This window comes from Oncorhynchus mykiss, chromosome 18, assembly GCF_057628025.1.
Source record: "Oncorhynchus mykiss isolate SJ-2025 chromosome 18, ASM5762802v1, whole genome shotgun sequence".
NCBI classification, from domain to species: Eukaryota; Metazoa; Chordata; class Actinopteri; order Salmoniformes; family Salmonidae; genus Oncorhynchus; species Oncorhynchus mykiss.
Genome location: NC_143039.1, coordinates 40,557,422 through 40,577,137, shown reverse-complemented (window position 1 = coordinate 40,577,137; position 19,716 = coordinate 40,557,422). Strand labels below are relative to the sequence as shown.

At 43.8% G+C, this 19,716-nt stretch overlaps 1 protein-coding gene across 7 annotated transcripts in view; it reads right to left on the bottom strand.

Annotated features, from left to right (window-relative positions):
• The window catches only part of LOC110496032 (RNA binding motif, single stranded interacting protein), a 276,061-nt gene that overhangs the window by 143,439 nt on the left and 112,906 nt on the right, over positions 1 to 19,716 (bottom strand). For 6 of the 7 annotated variants that reach the window (XM_090208428.1, XM_090208424.1, XM_090208425.1 and 3 more), the window contains one exon: positions 8,349 to 8,440. In XM_090208428.1, the coding sequence (XP_090064554.1) occupies positions 8,349 to 8,440 (92 nt within the window). Of the gene's footprint in view, positions 1 to 8,348; positions 8,441 to 10,071; positions 13,929 to 19,716 lie in introns of all 7 variants that reach the window. The other variant, XM_090208430.1, reaches the window with a different exon arrangement.

Genomic DNA, 19,716 nt, shown 5'->3' with positions numbered 1-19,716 from the left:
GCTAATTCCATCCTGAAGATGCAAATTTGACATTCATTTCTCTATTCTTTTTTGTTGTTGTTGACCTTTTACCTCCCCACTCAGAGATCAGAGATTGGACAGACAGACCGCCACACACAGTGACATTCAGATGGAGGGAAAACAACTGCAGTGCCAAAGCCAGAGAGCCAGAGCCCACTACTTTCCCAGTTCTCTCTCCCTCATTAGTCTGAATAAGAGACATGGGTGTCACAGTTCCCCATCCATCAACAGTCACTAGGCAGGCCCTGGCTGATGCGTGGGCCTTTTGACATGGCCAAAGCTCTGTGCTGCTCTGTCTCAGAGTCTTCCTACAGTACAGCCCCTCACCAATATGATTGAAGTTACTGGAAATGGAAACTGTCAGTGTAATTTAACATGGCATGCCTGCACAATTCATTAGGGGCCTGCAGAGAGTGAACGAGAGAGATAGAGAGAGAGAGAGAGAGAGAGAGAGAGAGAGATGGTGATGGTGATGGTGATGGTAGGGGGGGACAGATGGCCAAAAAGAAACAGACAGACAGACAGACAGACAGACAGACAGACAGACAGACAGACAGACAGACAGACAGACAGAGACAGACAGACAGACATAGTGGCAAGCCAGCGACAGCCAGAAACGGGATGAGAAAAGACAAACCCGACCGCGAGCCTCACTCCAAGCTCCTGCGTGATTAGTCTGTTGTTAATGACCAAGCACACAACACGATCGACCCTATTTGTTTGTTACCATCGGCGGCCAGTCGAAATCCTAACAGACTGTACAGCAGCGCTAACTCTTAATTACGTTGCAAGACCTTCTTAGTGTGGTAGAAATGTAAACTCACACAGACTGGAGCCCCGAATATGTAATTCTGCTACGGTGGGAGGGTACCTTAATCGTGTTACAGTTTCTAGTGAATTAAAGATAGCCTGGCTGGTGGTGCTTTTGCGTTACACAGTAAGGCCGTTGTGAGGCGGTGGATTAATGTGTGTTTAGAAAGCCAAACCTACATACAGATGTGCATGAATTACCCCTAGCAATGTTCCTTCACGCATAAATTATATCTTATTCTCCCCATCTAATTGTACGCAGGCTAAATGCATACATTATGATAGCATAGTGCTATGAACAAAATTGCATGATGTGGCTTATTTCGTTTATTGGATATGCCCTGTGTGTGTGAATGTGAAAATAAACTGTTTCATTGGTAGGAGAATGGCAGGGACAGGCTCGTCATTCAATGTGATTTGAAGTCCCTTAGATTTAATATAGCTCCTACTTCACTGCATGGTTAAGGTTGGAACTAGTGGTCTTTTCCTGCTGGTTCGGCCGGAGGGGAAACTCACAGTTCAGTTTCCAGGCTGTCAGGGGAAATTGCCCTCTCATGCCTCGTGAAGGATGATAGGTAAAGGAAAATGATGGCAGAGAAATCACCCCTGAAAAATACATGGTCAAGGGGTCATCTCCTTTAAATGTTGCGGAAACGACGGAATAGAAGGCGTCCACCACAGTGAAGTGATAAGAAAATACTGTCGTAGACAGTCATATTTGACGTGTGTATATACAGCATACATGATATTATAAATACCTCACATGCGAATCGTAGTCAGACTAAGTAATTAGCCCATTGAATGAATGATCTTTATCTGCTATTCCATAATATAAATAGCAATATGCAGAAGACTATGGTTGAGTTACAGTAATAGGCAAGGAAGAAATGTCTGAGAATGGAATTCTAAGTAGAAGTGTATTTAATTACTTGGTCAAATGAACTGATTCACATACAAGGAATCAACTTAAGTTACTAAGCATTAACAAGCATTACAAGGCCTTATTCTAAGCATGGTCAGAGTGAGAGAGAGAGAGAGATTGTGCCATGGCCGATAGCTGATGGGAGAAGAGAGAGAGAAAGAATCTCACCATAGCAGGCCAGGAACAAATAAGAGAGAGAGAGCAACCATCTGAGAGGTTTGGATCCAAAACTGGAGTTGTTTCTCAGAGGTGTGACAACGGGGATTGGCAAGACCAACACAGAGAAAGAAGAGCTGGTCTGCCCTGCATGGTCAAGAAGTCTCTCCTCACCTTTAAAATTGTGTTGATACGCCAAAGTCCACCAACCACACAGAATACTAAGAAGAGTGTCGGTTGGGGATCATGAAACCTCCGGTGATAAGACTGTCTATGAGCAAGCTGTTAGTGGAGCGTAGATTTAAACATAATCTATAATGTGTGTCGTCAGGGCCGTGCATGATGGCAGAGAGGGGAGACAAGGGAGGGGTAGGGAGGAGGGCCGGAGATTGCTGGCATTGATGAATCTAATCCCAGAGTTAATTGGTATGACTGATGAAGACAAATTGAAATGGGGTGGCTGAATCAGTGGTTCGCACGGAAGGAAGGAAGGGATGGGAGAGCTTAGAGCTCTCTACTGCAAGCCCACAACATATTCCACCAAAGAAACAAACACACGTGTGTGCGTGTGTGCGTGTGTGTGTGTGTGTGTGTGTGTGTGACAGGTAATCAGGGAAAGAGAGAGCCCATGTCGTAAGCCATTTTGTCAGACATAAGCAACTTATGTTGCTAAGTGCGTTGCTGTTCCACGATATAGACGTGGAATCTACAGATTAGGCCTCTACACTGTAGGTAGAACTGCTAACGCCATGAAGTCATAGCCGAAAATACACAGATTTTCAACACTATCCAGCTTTGCCCTGCATGGCTTCAAAGTAAGACATGTTCTGGGCATAACTGTTCTTTCGCTGACCAAATGGGTAAACTAGTGCAACGCGCTCCTTCACCTGGCTATCTATCTATCTGTGATGGTGGAATCAGGGTCCTTTGAAAAGGCTCTCCCTCGGCCTGTTAACGGACGCAGATCAATTGAGGGAGACAGGGAGCGACTTGGCACAGTTGCCACATCAAAGGGACTCTAATAACGGCACACTGTGGCCATTATTGAGTCTGAAAAGCCGTATTTATATTTATTTATATTCGCTTCAAAGCGAAGCAACGGCAGCATCGAGCGTATTGAGACTGAAGGCCTTCGCTTCATTTGAAATGGACTCATTTGAGCTCAGGGCCACTGCTAGGCAATTTGGTAACCAAACAGAGAGCTATTCACAAATAAAGCCCCAATTTCTACCTTAATTGGAATGTTACTGTCTGCGTTCATATTGCCTATTGAGCGCCATTCAAACAACAGACAGGATTGTATAATGACAGACACTCTAACAGAAATCCCGTACCAGTTCAAAGTCGCTTTGTGCTAACAGTATTGGGATGGCGATGTGTGTCAATGTCCATTAAAAGTTGCTGTGACTCTCTCTCCCCTAGAGGGAGGGTGGCAGACCAGACACTCTCTCCCTCTGATAAGTTTGTAACTTTGTTCATTAATGCTGGCCTGTCTCCGGATGCAGCCGGCTGTCTGTTGTGACACTGTCTCTGCCAGATCTCCCTCTCCCCCTCCCTCTCTCACTCTTTTTCTCTTTCTCCCTGTCTCTCTCTCTCTCTCTCTCTCTCTCTGCATGTCTTCACGCTGCTCGGTGAAATAATTTACCACATGCCGCGCTCCTCCAGATGATTGAAGCGTAATTAGAGTGCCGAGACGGTGCGAGCCAATGGTGGGGCGCGGGACTGAGAACTAGTCAGATGGTCCGTCTCACTCGCGCTGGCTTTGCCCTTCAAAAGTATCAGTAGGGGGAGGGAGGGCGAGAGGCGCGTTGCAGCCGACGCGCCACTGCATGCGGCGTCCATGCGCATTACACATTTGGAAAGAGAAAGAGAGAGGAATATACATGTGTAGGGGAACCTAGGGGGACTTTACTTCCTGTGGGCTCAGTGATACTGTCATACTGTCAACTAGGCGACGAACGGGTTGATAAGGAGACAAGACAACACACCATGACAGAGGCATGAAGTATGCACAAAACATGCTGTTGTTTGTACATCTATACGGTGTATTCAAAGACAGCCAGACAAATATTGGAGAGGAGGCCCTGGAAAACGGCTGTACTAGGCAACACCATAATCTCTACGACAACCCCGGTCTCGATGGCAACCACACTAAGCCTGGAAATGTGTTGATCATTACTACCTTCTGGCTGACACCATATGCTTTATGAAAAACACAGCTCTCACACAGCTCGCAATGTCTTGCTGAACTGGGATAACACAACCCGGCTGCTGAGTCTGCACCGGTATCCTCTAGCCCCCCAATTATCTTTTCTTTCTGAATAGATTCCCACAGCCTGAAAAGAAGCCAAAGTTGACCTCAGCCTAAGGTGCAGCGCAGCTATATTAAGCTAGCCCAGCAATTCTCAGCCACAGCAACAATGGCGTCAGCCATCCGTTTGATTGGAGTCCAGAGGTCACCCTTCGTCTCGTTGAACTGTAAAGGGGCGTCAGTGCAGGAACTGTGTCAAAGAAGTCACCCTTAAAGGATAATAGGGTAATAATGAAAATCATACCACCGCTGACTGCCCAGACCACCCACAGGGAGCTTCCTCGCTGTTTGTATGAATATAAATGCAATATTGACAGGAAATTTCCCCTGAGAGATAGGAACGTCAATCTCCGTTATTCTACGTGCAGTGGGCTTTTGCCCTGACCGAGGCCCAAACATTACCGTAACAACTCCATGGGCCATTAAATGCCCGAATGGCGAACAGAGACGGCTGCCTGATGGGCCGGAGCTGAGCGTTGCCTAAACGTTTGGGATTCATTTCACGGAGGCGCTCTAATGGCGTTTTTGGCGTATTTCCCCCCTCACTCTAATGTGGACAGGAAGTGAAGGGCAAGTGGAGGCAGAAAGGGTAAACAGCCCAGAGGTAGAGAGGGTAAACCTGTTCCTGAATGTTACATGTCAATAACAACCTTAATAACCCTCCACATCCAAATGAACCATAGGCTCTCATTTTGGGCCTCTGCTATTACTGGAGAATAAACATGGCAATGTTAGCTCTGCAGGCAGTGAATTTAGGTTGAATACAGGGTGAATCTAAATATATATGAATTCAAGGGAGTGTGTAGTGTGTCCGTGTGATGTTGGGGATCCTGTGGCTAATCTGGGCTGGTGAGGGAAAGAAAGAGAGAGACAGAGAGAAAGGGAGAGCTTTGTTTTCATTGCGGCAACCATAAGACAAACAACGACAAAGGTAGGGAGATGATTTGCATAAAGACTGGGTTGTTGTCTGAGAGCTAGCAGCTGTCAGGTGGAATTGCTTCTCCGACACTGACACCACAATCGAGGGCTCTCACCCCATAATTCAGTGTGATTGGCTCAAGGGGAAAATGGCAGCCTGCGGGGAGTTGAGGAGGAGAGCTCTTTGACAGGTTTGCATCGGCGATGGGAGACACGGACCGTTTACTTGTTATCCCTGTGTCTCTTTTTAGCATCTGTCTTCACGCAGGGAGAAAAAGCGTTCCGCACACAGTGACACGGCGGATGAAGTCTTCAGCAAGGTGTGAGGGCCCCTCCCTCCCCCACCCCACCCCACTGATGAACACACAGGCGCACGCACACACACATACTCTCGCCCAAGCTGCTTCTTTGTTGGTGACTGACAGCGAGGGAGCCACAAGGAAGTGTCCGTCAGGTACCTTCATTATGGTTCTCATCCTCCCTCATGCTGTCACAGTCGCCACCGGGGAGGAGGAAATAAAAGGAGACCAATGTTTCCTTGGTATTACCAATTCCGAGGGGGACATCCAGACAAAGGAAGGAGGAGGAAGAGGAAATACAGAACCATTTCTCTTCCCTTCTCTTCTCTCCTCTTCCCTCCCTCGCAGCTGTGTTTAAAATAAGGCCCCTTAATAAAAGCCTTTTAATGGCACTGCGGCGAAAAGAAGGAGGGGCTTGATTACTCGGACGGTTTTATTTCATGAGCTCAAAGCCTCCGGCTCTGATTCGCAGTTCCGTTTATGACTTTGTCGCGGGAGATCCACGTGACAAAACGGAGCCTTGGGAAGGGGAGAATGATAAGAACGAGCCCCAGCATGACCGTGTTCAGTCATCGGGGTGGCAGCCGTCGCCACAGTGATTTACACCTGCAGGATGTGATGGTGATGCTCACCTGGGTTCCTGTTTGATGCCTCTGGGGGAACCGGTAGATGTTTCAAAGTCACAGCTACAGATAGGCAACGTTAATTATGGATGGGACTAAATTGCGCTCGTTGAATGTATGGCAGGCGAACACATGGTAGACAGGAATGTGTTTAGGCGTGTATGTGGCTATGTGTTTGTGTGGGAAAGAGACAACTAGCGAGAGATAGAGCGCAAGTAGAAGAGCGAGTGAGTAGACAGAGATACAGAGAGAGTCAATAAAAAGCAAAGGACCCCTTAATGTCTCTCAGACGTAGGATAAAAAGACAGGAGTAAAGTCATGTGGGGGGAAACCCCCTCCCACTACCCACAAAACACTGTTTAAAAGGTCAGCTGGGAATGTTGATTGACAAAAGAAAGCAATACAAAGAAAAGGCTTTCAATTAAATTGGGAAAGACCATAGACCCTAATCTCTATTCTCTGTGTGTGGCCTCTTATAAATATTAGAGGAAGGACAGACATTTTGTGAAGAGAGGAAATGGGTAAATTGTGCATTTGAGAGATGGCATACTCGAGCACCTAGCAGGATATCATCTCTCCTAGCTGCTCCCATTATTTTCCACCACAATAACGGGGGTATAATCTTCATCATAATTTCTGGCATCGTCATCCTGACCATCATCATTATTGGAATTGTGAATAAAAATGGAAATATCTCTCTCATCTTCCTCCTCATCCTCACCACAGTTCTAGTCAGCACCAATGCCAGCAGCATCAGTACAAGTGAAAAGTCTGATTTAAATGTTCAATTAAGCCTCTAGCTAGCTGGCCTTATGGTATGGTATTTACTGTCTCAAGCTGTGGAGCTCACTGGGGTCTCTCATGTTCCAGCTCCTCTCATCTGCTTCCACTTTCACACAATCATATCAAAGAGCACCTGACAGGCGGCTATGCGCACTACAACCAGAGCACAGTCTAATTGACACAGTGTCCACCACAGGGCACCAGCAGCAGGAGAAAGCATGTACACACGCACGCAGACGCGCACGCACGCACACACACACACACACACACAAACACACATAATGGTGCTGAACTGTATATGGCCACAGCCCTGCCCGTCATACACTGTGTAGTAGTTAGGGAAGAGATGGGAGACAGAGCCATTGGAAACATAAAACATATTTAAACTCCCCTTCTGCAGGCTAGAGTGGCCTCCCACCATCTCACACACATTACCACACCACGGTCTGTATCTGGATAGGGGTCTGGGGATTCTCTCCAAGACCATGCAACTTTAAATATTTGTATATTGTAGTGTATGCAATGGGTGTAAGTCATCGAAGGACGCTAACATTCTAACAGCTCCTTACCTTGGCTATTTGAGCCTGTCTTATATTAGCCTACTGAGCAACGATGCTAACGTGCTAACAGTTCTTACCTTAGCCATTTGAGCCTGTCTTATATTAGCCTACTGAGCAACGATGCTAACGTGCTAACAGTTCTTACCGTAGCCATTTGAGCCTGTCTTATATTAGCCTACTGAGCAACGATGCTAACGTGCTAACAGTTCTTACCTTAGCCATTTGAGCCTGTCTTATATTAGCCTACTGAGCAACGATGCTAACGTGCTAACAGTTCTTACTTTAGCTATTTGAGCCTGTCTTATATTAGCCTATAGAGCAACGATGCTAACGTGCTAACAGTTCTTACCTTAGCCATTTGAGCCTGTCTTATATTAGCCTATAGAGCAACGATGCTAACGTGCTAACAGTTCTTACCTTAGCCATTTGAGCCTGTCTTATATTAGCCTACTGAGCAACGATGCTAACGTGCTAACAGTTCTTACTTTAGCTATTTGAGCCTGTCTTATATTAGCCTACTGAGCAACGATGCTAACGTGCTAACAGTTCTTACTTTAGCTATTTGAGCCTGTCTTATATTAGCCCATAGAGCAACGGTGCTAACAGTTCTTACCTTAGCCATTTGAGCCTGTCTTATATTAGCCTATAGAGCAACGATGCTAACGTGCTAACAGTTCTTACCTTAGCCATTTGAGCCTGTCTTATATTAGCCTACTGAGCAACGATGCTAACGTGCTAACAGTTCTTACTTTAGCTATTTGAGCCTGTCTTATATTAGCCTATAGAGCAACGGTGCTAACAGTTCTTACCTTAGCCATTTGAGCCTGTCTTATATTAGCCTACTGAGCAACGATGCTAACGTGCTAACAGTTCTTACCTTAGCCATTTGAGCCTGTCTTATATTAGCCTATAGAGCAATGATGCTAACGTGCTAACAGTTCTTACCTTAGCCATTTGAGCCTGCACCCCGGTGGCTTTGAGAGACGACACCGCCTTTTGTGCTGCAGCTGGGCTATCAAAGTCCACGAAGCCATATCCTGAAGAGAAAGAGAGAAGGAGAGAATGATGAAAAATTCAGGTGGAGTGAGACGAAGAGAGAGAATGACAGGGCTTGGTAATTGTAGCAGTAATAGGTGGGTAATATGACAACAGAGGCTGCCAGTTTTCATATCTTGTGAGCACTACATGGCTTGATAGTTAGCGGCTCTGACGTTCATATGGGGATGCTTAGGAATGCTAATTAGCCATAACAAACTCAAGCCAATGTATTTTATAGTCCTAGGCTACATTATACAATGCTGAGTATACACTGAGTACACCAAACATTAAGAACACCTGCTCTTTCCATGACATAGACTGACCAGGTGAATCCAGGTGAAAGATATGATCCCTTATTGATGTTATTGGTGAAATCCACTTCAATCAGTGTAGATGAAGGGGTACGGGTTAAATACACATTTTTAAGCCGTGAGTCAATTGAGACATGGATTATGTATGTGTGCCATTCAGAGGTTGAACGGGCAAGACAAGTACCTTTGAACGGGGTACGGTAGTAGGTGCCAGGCGCACCGTTTGTGTCAAGAACTGCAACGCTGATGGGTTTTTCATGCTCAACAGAACCTGTGTATATCAAGAATGGTCCACAAACCAAAGCACATCCAGCCAATTTGACACAACTGTTGGAAGCATTGGAGTCAACATGGGCCAGCATCCCTGTGGAGCGCTTTTGACGCCTTGTAGAGTCCATGTCCCGACTAATATTTGGTATACTCAGTGTGGGCTACATTCTACAATGCTATGCTGAATATACACCCGTACTTTATAAGCATTTGTGCTCAAACTTTATCTTCTGCTAGAAAATGTTCCCCAATTTATTTCCCCAGTGAAATAATACCATGCTATTGTTTGAGGAGAGTGTACAATTATGAACTTGAAAATGTATTAATAAATCAATTAGGCACATTTGGGCAGTCTTGATACAACATTTTGAAGAGCTATGCAATGGTTCATTGGATCAGTCTACAACTTTGCACATGCACTGCTGCCATAGTGGCCAAAATCTATATTGCGCCTCGGCGGGAATAATACATTATGGCCTTTCTCTTGCATTTCAAAGGTGATGGTACATTATGTTTTTTTTCTTTGTATTATCTTTTACCAGATCGAATGTGTTGTTTTCTCCTACATTAATTTCACATTTCCACAAACTTCAAAGTGTTTCCTTTCAAATGGTATCAAGAATATGCATATCCTTGCTTCAGGTCCTGAGCTACAGCCAGTTAGATTTGGGTATGTCATTGGTATCCAATGGGTTGGATACAATGCTGAATATACACCTGTATTTTATAGTCCTAGGCTACATTATACAATGTTGAATATATAGTGTGTTTTATAGTCCTAGGCTACATTTTACAAAGCTGTATTCTATAGTAAATGTTTTAAGCTAATTTTCCAACAAAACTAAAATAATCACAACAATGCACAGATAAAGTATTCACCAACATTCCAATAGTTTTTTTCCTTCTAACACAAGGAATCCCCCTCAAAACGGAAAACCCTTCAGCCCCTTGATATTTGAAGAGGCTGACGTTGGCCATCACGCTCCTCACACAGCCAACAACAGCCATTTCACTTCGAGGTGCTCTTAATTCTCTGTCCGGCAACAAACCTCTCAAAGGTTGACGGCATCGTACCAGAGCCTTCATTCGTTCCCTCGTCTCTCCCACGCCCTCTGGAAATTCATCAGTGGTGAAAAGACGAGAATGAATCTGCAGCGGTGATTTATGAGTTATTGTGATCCCGACATTCCCAGGGATGTATCAGCGGCGGGGTCGCATCGGTGTTAATTAAAATGTGGTTCCAGATTAAAAGCAGTCAATGGTGGCCTCTGGTCCACTGTTTCACAAGGAAAGTGTAATTAGAAGGGGATAATGGGGAGAGCCGGGCCGAGCTGGTGTGGCTCCGCTTTACACACTGTTTCACACACACACATGGGCGAGCACACAGAAACACACACACACTCAAACACACCGACGTGTGTGTGGAGTTTCCTGCATTCGATAGAGGTAAAGGAGCGTGAAATAAAGGCAAAATCATAACCTGTGGTAGAACGGAATTGAGCTCCCTTCTGATTAACAACAGGAAAGTAAAATGAAGGAAAATTGACAAATGTTAATTAGGAAACACTACTGTAAGAGCTGGAGGTGAAATAAGGTTGAATTAAATCCTATTGCCAAAACAGATCGGATGGTTCTACCTAGCTGAGACGCAGTTAACCAGCTCATAAATATAATATTGAAGAGGTGAATGGTGAAGTATAAAAAGGAATGTTCAGTGGAAAAGGAACACGAAAGGGGTTTGAGAAACAGACTGTTGACCTACATTCAGCAGAGGTAGGAGAGTACTGGTTCCTCAGAGCAGGGATTACCTGTACGGCACTGGGAAGTCACTGTGGTCGGCTCCATGCAGAGACCAAGGGCAAAAGGCCACAGCACTACGGTGCGACCTCAAAAGACCCCTGAATACCAAACACAATTCCTGACACAGAGAGTTCAACTGAACCCAGTTGCAGGAGTCAGGAGAGGACAATGTAGGTCAGGACAAGGAGAGAATAGGGAAGTTGTCAATGACTGGAGTTACAGTATGCGTGTCAAACATGGTACAGCACAGGCAGTATTGTACTGGGGAGCCAACGTGCAAGCGTGTCTGTGTGCCTGCCATGAGAGTCATATGGAAAGTACAAAACACTCTCTTCTAAGATGCTGAGAATACATCAGGGTCAGCAGACAACCTTTCACTCAATTCAAGCGTTTAAAAAAAGATATATCACACACAAACTGCACTCCACATGTTGTTATAAGGCAAGTAGGAGGAGGTGCAGTACAATATTTATAATGATGGTTGTCTGAAATTACACCCATGGTGAGGGAATGGAGGAAGGCATCGCTTTGAAGTCGCAAACACATCCTGGTGGTACGCAAACAAAAAATCTATACCTGTCACTAAGAGCCGGCTCGACATGATGGAGTAGACGCGCCACGTCTGATACACAGCACATCCACAGCAGAAACAAATGTAAGCAGAATAAAGAGAAACATGAACTGTCTTATCGCATTTCCTGGGCCTGGTCTAACTGCTGCTGTCGAAATAAAGACAGAATAGGCGGTTAGGATGGTGAAGCCTAGACGCTCTGCAGAGCGCAGCTAGAGCCCAAGGCCCCTATGAAACGCAATGCACTTTAGGCTAGACCGCTAATGCTAACCTACATAGCTACAATATCTTGAAACCAGATAAAGGACTTATTACAATGCACATATCAATGTATCAATCATGCATGCATCATTCATGCATTTCGCTATCAAATTATGTTAATCTTAATTACATCGGGGGAAATTTGCATATTTTATCTGCATAATAGTCTGGATCGTTTGGGCCCCCCCCCACCCTCCTAAATTGATATTCCCATTTTGATACAGTATTTCCATTTCCATATTCTGCTAGCTCTAATGATCCTGTTTTGCATTGCATACTACTTTACAATAATACCATCAGCATGAATAATGGTTCAGTCACATGTTGGCAGAATTACAATAGTTACATGTAATCGCTTACATCCATGTGAGTCATCAAGGAGGCAGAGCAGCTGATGCGCACATTGTTAATTGCCGCGGTTACACACGTTAATGATTATCGAGAGCACTTGCATGCTGTAATAGAGGATATACATACAGCCACTCTAAACAATATTCATGCTGCTTTACATAGTGTCATAGAATGACAGTATTCCTAAAATGTGACACGACAGTCCAACGGGGGCAGATGACGTTTGTTCTTACTTCACAGTAGGGCCAAATAACCATTTCACTGTATTAAGTCCTTTAATAAGGCTCCTGAACAGCTAATCCCCCCCCCCCTCATTGTACGTTGTGGCTACTCTCTGTTTATTATCTATGCATAGTCACTTTAACTCTACCTACATGTACATATTACCTCAATTACCTCGACTAACCGGTGCCCCCACACATTGACTCTGTCCCAGTACCCCCCTGTATAATGCCTTACTATTGTTATTTTACTGCTGCTCTTTAATTATTAGTTGCTTTTATTTTTTACTTATCTATTTTTTACTTAACACTTATTTTTCTTAAAACTGCATTATTGATAAGTAAGCATTTCACTGTAAGGTCTACACTTGTTGTATTCGGCGCGCGTGACAAATAAAATTTGATTTGATATAGGGAGAAAGACAGGATCCTTTCTGGCTGGCCATGATTGGCTGAGAGGAGGGGTTGACCATGCTGATGGTTGGCCATGCTTTCACATGTTAATTCTTAAAGAGATGGGTTAAGAGGGTGTGAACGATGCCGAATGGGCGTAAACAAAGAAGAGCTCTCTAGCACTCAAAATATTTCAAGGGCATTTCTCCTGCTTGTCTCCGATGTGGGATAACACGTTTATCATATTTTAAAACCTCTAGTGACTACCCATGCCGCATGCGGGAGCGTAATCATCGACTGACACTAATTAGCATAACGCAACAGACATAAATATTCCTAGAAAATATTCCTATTCATGAAAATCACAAATTAAATATATTGAGACACAGCTTAGCCTTTTGTGAATCACCCTGTCATCTCAGATTTTCAAAATATGCTTTACAGCCAAAGCTAGACAAGCATTTGTGTAAATTTATCGATAGCCTAGCATAGCATTTTGTCCAGCTAGCAGCAGGTAACTTGGTCACGGAAATCAGAAAAGCAATCAAATTAAATCATTTACCTTTGATGAGCTTCGGATGTTTTCACTCACGAAACTCCCAGTTAGATAGCAAATGTTCCTTTTTTCCAAAAATATTATTTTTGGAGGCGAAATAGCTCCGTTTGTTCTTCACGTTTGGCTGAGAAATCGCCCGGAAAAACTCAGAAAAAAATATAGCTCCATAATATCGACAGAAACATGGCAAACGTTGTTTATAATCAATCCTCAAGGTGTTTTTTAAATATCTATTCGATAATATATCCACCGGGACAATTCGTTTTTCAGTAGGACCGATTGGAATAATGGCTACCTCTGTATTTTACGCGAGAGTCACTCTGGGAGCCATCAGGTGACCACTTGCGCAATGTAGCCACTTACGGGTATTCTTCAACATAAATGCGTAAAACTACAGCAATTCGGGAATACGGAGAAAGTGTAATCTGGTTGATAGCCCATTCACTGCTCAATAGGGACGCATTGGAACGCAGCGCTTTCAAAACATGAGGCACTTCCGGATTGGATTTTTCTCAGGCTTTCGCCTGCAACATCAGTTCTGTTATACTCACAGACAATATTTTTACAGTTTTGGAAACATTAGAGTGTTTTCTATCCTAAGCTGTCAATTACATGCATCTTCTCCTGACAAAATATTCCGTTTACTTACGGGAACGTTATTTTTCCAAAAATGAAAATACTGCCCCCTAGTCACCATGCTTCCTCCAATCACAGTGTATGATATACCATTGTGGAACTCTGAATTTTTGTAATCTGTAAAAAAAAAAAAAAAAGCATTTCAGATTATTCTAAATAAACCAAATGATTTAATTCAATTCAAAAGACTTTATTGGCATGGAAAGTGTTAACGCATTGGCAAAGCAAACATACACTGAGCGTACAAAACATTAAGAGCACCTTCCTAATGTTGAGCTGGATGGCATTCTGGGCTAGCTGTGTGTGTGTTTGTGCCTATGTATGTGTTTGTCTGTGTGTGGCTAGCTGCAGCCAAGGCCGGGTTGGTTGGTCCCGCTCCAAACCCAGATGAGAGGATCCTAGCTAGGCTCTGCATTCCTCCTCATTTATCCTCCTGGACTGGGTGACTGGAGATAAATAAAATAAAGGCTCCAAGAACCCGTCCATGCACTACCAAACCAGCTGTGTGTGTGTGTTTATGTGTGTGTGTGTGTGTGTGTGTGTGTGTGTGCGCGCTTGTGTGTCTAAACTGAGGCAGAATAAATATATCTTTGTTGAGGGATCATTCGGAGGGGAAAAAAATGTCATGTCATGTATAAAAATGTTATCTTTGGGTTGGAGACCTCTGACCACATCAGCCCCATCAGGGCGTAACAGCACAGTGAGTTGACAATTCACATGACACCACTTCCCCCTCGCAAACACACTGGTAGGACAGACGTGTTTTCATTTGGGTTTCTCTGCAAACACACACAAACCCAACCCGCACGCACACACGCTGCTCATAGCAACACACACATGCATGTGTACACGTACAGTACGTGTGTGTACCATACAGACAGACCAGAACACGCAGCTATTACACATTCATTTACCGTTCACAGATTCAATGTCAACTTGTCAGCCTAACGCTCGAGGACAATATCCCATTTTTCCCTCAAATAATTCTTATGGAGCGTTCTTTTATGTGAGACACTACAGGCGAGATAGTGGTACAGGCAATTCACTTATCAACCCTGCAACGTGGATTTATGGGGGATTCATCTCTCACTGATGCACCGTATTGGCTTCATTGTATTTCTTGTCATTTTCTCCCAGGTATAAAAGTGTCCTTGTCTGCGTCCCAAATGGCCCCCTCTATTCCTAGTGCACTACTTTTAAACAAAGCCCTATGGGCCCTGGTGAGCCATATGGGCCCTGGTCAAAAGCAGTGCACTATACAGGGAATATAGTGCCATTTGAGACTTAGCTCTTGTCTGTGAGCTACAGTGCCCTGCTGAGGACAAAGTGCCAGGGCACAGGGCCAAGGGGACACGGACAGCACAGCTCACTGGCACCATACATTACAGACTGTGGACTCTTGTCAGGAACGACCTCATACTGTTCCAGAACACCTACAGTATCTACTGTACTGCACAGTAATAGCCTTAGGTACAGACACTACAGACTGGTTTCCCGGATACAGACAGACTAAGCCAGTCCTGGACTAAAAAGCATTTTCAACAGAGATTCTATAGAGCATGCTTTTTAGTTCAAGGCTAGGAAACAGGCCCTATGGGTTTCAACCCATAATGGATTAACTGGGTATGGGCCTCTACCTGGGGTGGTAGAGCTGCATAATGACATGTCACTCATCATCTGATCAATAACCTTCTGCCTCCCTTAGCTGCAGGCGCTGTCCATTGATCTTCTGTCTGTCTGCACCACTTTTACTGTTGCAGAACTAAATGTTACTGTAAAGCACTGCTTATTGTAGAACTGTTACATTTCAGTGCAGCAGAGCAGGAAATCAACCAGGTGGTGTAGATATGAGATTATCATCTTGACTATTCAAATACTGAAGTATTTTCATATCTGGGCTTTAGTTAATCCTTCCTTCCTTCCTTCTCTCTATCCCTCGCCTTCCTATCAATGCCCAGGGGTAACGTATAGTACAACACCATACAGTCCAGCTGCTGTAATATTTCACTCAAATTCTCATCAATCAAAACAAGTAACTGGGTGTCTAAGGTACAGCCATTCCAAAACCAACATTCCCGTGCACAGTTGATTTAATTGATAAGCAGTTGACATTATTTTGTATCAATAATTAAGAATTATGAGGGCTTATTCACGGAAAGCCTGCTATCATAAAAGTTCCATTATGATTTGTGGACTCATAAAGCTATCTACTGTATATTGGGATAAGATGTTACTTAAATACCCAGTTACTAAGAGAGACAGCTCGGGTTTGAAAATCGCTCAGTTCACAGTGTTTAAATTATGCTCCATTTAGATGAGAGAGAATTACAAATGTGCCAGTCTTGACTAAATGGCTAGCCTAATTTAAGAGACCCCAAACCAGCTTTCAAAATTCTCATTTGCTCATTTTAAGAACACCTCTCACAGCCAACTGGTGTTAATTGATCTGAGTGGGCAGAATATTGCTAGTGAGAAAATATCCTAAACGCGCAGCAGTGTTGTGTTTGGGACCACCTAAAACGAGACTGATTCAAAACCAAGACCGAAGCAAATTGAGTCCGAGTCAAGACCAAGACCAAGACCGGAGGAGTGGTCAAAACCGAGACCAGAAAAATGTGAGTCCAGTTCAAGACCATGTTGTAATTTAGTCAAATCAGCACCATAATAAGAGTTCAAAATGTCCAGTATTTCTGTGTTCATATTTCAGAACAACATGTGGATCCTTTAGACATTCAGAATAGTGAATAAAGGCATGTTGAGGCACAATATAAATTATTACTAACCCAAACACAGTGGAAAACAATGGGCCTACTATACCTTCAGAGAAAGGCTAAGGATTTACAAAATAATGATTATAATAATGATATTATTATTTTCAATTATGTTCTGATTGAATCTCTTCAGTTTTTGTTGGAAAGGAAAGGGTTAACACTGATTAGAAAAAAAATATCCAATCAGGATTTTTCTTTGCTGGTCTCTGGGGGAAAACATCGATCTAGCTAAATCAGCCATTGGCTAGGCCATCAGAAGCTAGATAAATGATTTTGGAGTGACAGTGGAATCAACCAAATACATTTTGACTTAATGGGTGGGACCGTTTTTACAAAAACGAATGGAAACTTGGTCACTGAGAAATAGTGAGCAGTAGTTTTTCCAGGGTCTAGCTAGCTAGCTTTTGTTGTCGGCTAGTTTGCAGTGGCTGTTGTTTTTCATCTCTCCCGAGCCCGTACGGGAGTTGTAGCGATGAGACAAGATAGTAATTACTAACAATTGGATATCACGGAATTGGGGAGAAAAGGGGGTAAAATAAAATAAAAAATAAGAGTGTGCGAGCAAGGAGTCCTAAAAACCTGATTCAGTTGCACCAGCTCTGTCAGGAGGAATGGGCCAAAATTCACCCAAATTATTGTGGGAAGCTTGTGGAATGCTACCCAAAACGTTTGACCCAAGTTAAACAATTTAAAGGCAATGCTACCAAATACTAATTGAGTGTATGTAAACTTCTGACCCCCTGGGAATGTGATGAAGAAATAAAAGCTGAAATAAATCATTATCTCTACTATTATTCTGACATTTCACATTCTTAAAATAAAGTGGTGATCCTAACTGACCTAAAACAGGGAATTCTTACTAGGATTAAACGTCAGGAATTGTGAAAAACTGAGTTAAATGTATTTGGCTAAGGTGTATGTAAACTTCTGACTTCAACTGTATATAAGTGCTTGCCTTAGTTAGCATTTTACTGGTAGAAATCATAAGTTGAAAGGTCTTTCCTACCCTACCGGCTACTGATGTAATTCTTCTGTGAGCTGCTCTAAAACACTCTTGCTGCCTGCAGATGCTATTAGGCTAAAACTAGGCTGTGTGCATGTGAATATATTTCACATGATTTGCGATTGTGTTGGCTACTTTGTGCATGATTTCTCTATTGTACTACATAATTGATAAGTCGTATACCTCCACTCCACTACTTTGATAAGCATCAGTATGGGCTCCCGAGTGGGGCAGCGGTCAAAGGCACTGCATCTCAGTGCTAGAGGTGTCACTACAGACACCCTGGTTTGAAACCAGGCTGTATCACAATCGGCCGTGATTGGTAGTCCCGTAGGGCGGCGCACAATTGGCCCAGCGTCATCTGGGTTTGGCCTGTGTAGACCATCATTGTAAATAAAGAAATAAGAGTTTATTCTTAACTGGCTTGCCTAATTAAATCCAGGTCAAATAACTGGCTTGCCTAATTAAATCCAGGTCAAATAACTGGCTCGCCTAATTAAATCCAGGTCAAATAACTGGCTCGCCTAATTAAATCCAGGTCAAATAACTGGCTTGCCTAATTAAATCCAGGTCAAATAACTGGCTCGCCTAATTAAATCCAGGTCAAATAACTGGCTTGCCTAATTAAATCCAGGTCAAATAACTGGCTTGCCTAATTAAATCCAGGTCAAATAACTGGCTTGCCTAATTAAATCCAGGTCAAATAAACAATTTTCAGGGATGAAGAAGTACGCCATGCCCCCTGAAAAAAACGGTGTATGTCCTCCACTGGCCCTTTGTGTTTTACAAAACTGGACTACAAGAGTGAGCTGGTATTACATTTCCTGTCCTTTCAGAATCACAATCACCTGTCACACACTGGAGGCCTATAGGTTCGCCACTGTGTAACATGTCGATAATACATTTAAAGGCTGTTAAAATATAACTGTTTTAAGAAAGGAATGTATATATTTGCCTGGCGAAGCGGTTTTATGGAAGCTGATAATTATGATTTTTTTACTCCGCTGGTCACGGGAAGAAATGAGGAGGACACCGAGACAAGACCGAGACACTCAATATGTGGTCTCGAGACCAAGACCAGTCTGGAGTACTACAAAACTGACGCCCAGCAAACCTGGTCTCCATTCAGATGTGTAATTGTTTGCGCCACTCAGTTACACGGTAATACACAGTAATTACATTATCTTGTTAGCTTAATAGCGTAACCGAGATGTGTTGGGTGCATCATCTGAAGAGCTCTTGAGAGGGAGGGGGGCAGAGACCTGCAAGGTGTTCATTACTTGTCAAAAGGTTGTTGAAGGTAGACTCAGCTAAATTACGTTGTCACAAGCAACACCGCAGATAGAGATGAGCGAGATGCAACACTTTGCTCTCACAGTCACACACAGTACCTGTGCAAGTGCACAAGCTCGCTTCACGCTGCTAGAGCCTGGTAGCACCAAACCAGCTCTTCAATGCCCTTAGTTGTTGCGGAAATTGGCCCACTATGTGGTTTACCTTGAGCATCTATTTCATTTTGCTGAGTCTACCTTTAAGATGGATCCTCTGGCAAAACACGAACTGCTTCTGGAAGCCACGTCAGCACAATAACTGTTGTTCGGGAACTTCATGAAATGGGTTTCCATGGCAGAGCAGCTGCACACAAGCCACTATGCACAATGCCAAGCGTTGGCTGGAGTGGTGTAAAGCTCGCCAACATTGGACTATGGAGCATTGGAAACGCGTTCTCTGGAGTAATTAGTGATGAATGGAAATGTGAATGGAAATCTTGGAAAGTAAAGGGAAATCTTAATTAATGCTTACAGCAAACAATGACATTCTAGACAATTCTGTGCTTCCAACTTGGTGGCAACAGTTTGGGGAAGGCCCTAACCTGTTTCAGTATGACAATGGCCCCGTGCACAAAGTGAGGTCCATACAGAAATGGTTTGTCGAGATTGGTTGGAAGAGCTTGACTGCCTGCACAGAGCCCTGACCTCAACCCCATCGAATACCTTTGGAATGAATTGTAATGCCGATTGCGAGACAGGCCTAATCTCCCAACATCAGTGCCCGACCCCACTAATGCTCTTGTGGCTGAATGGAAGTCCCCTCAGCAACGTTCCAACATCTAGTGTAAAGACTTCCCAGA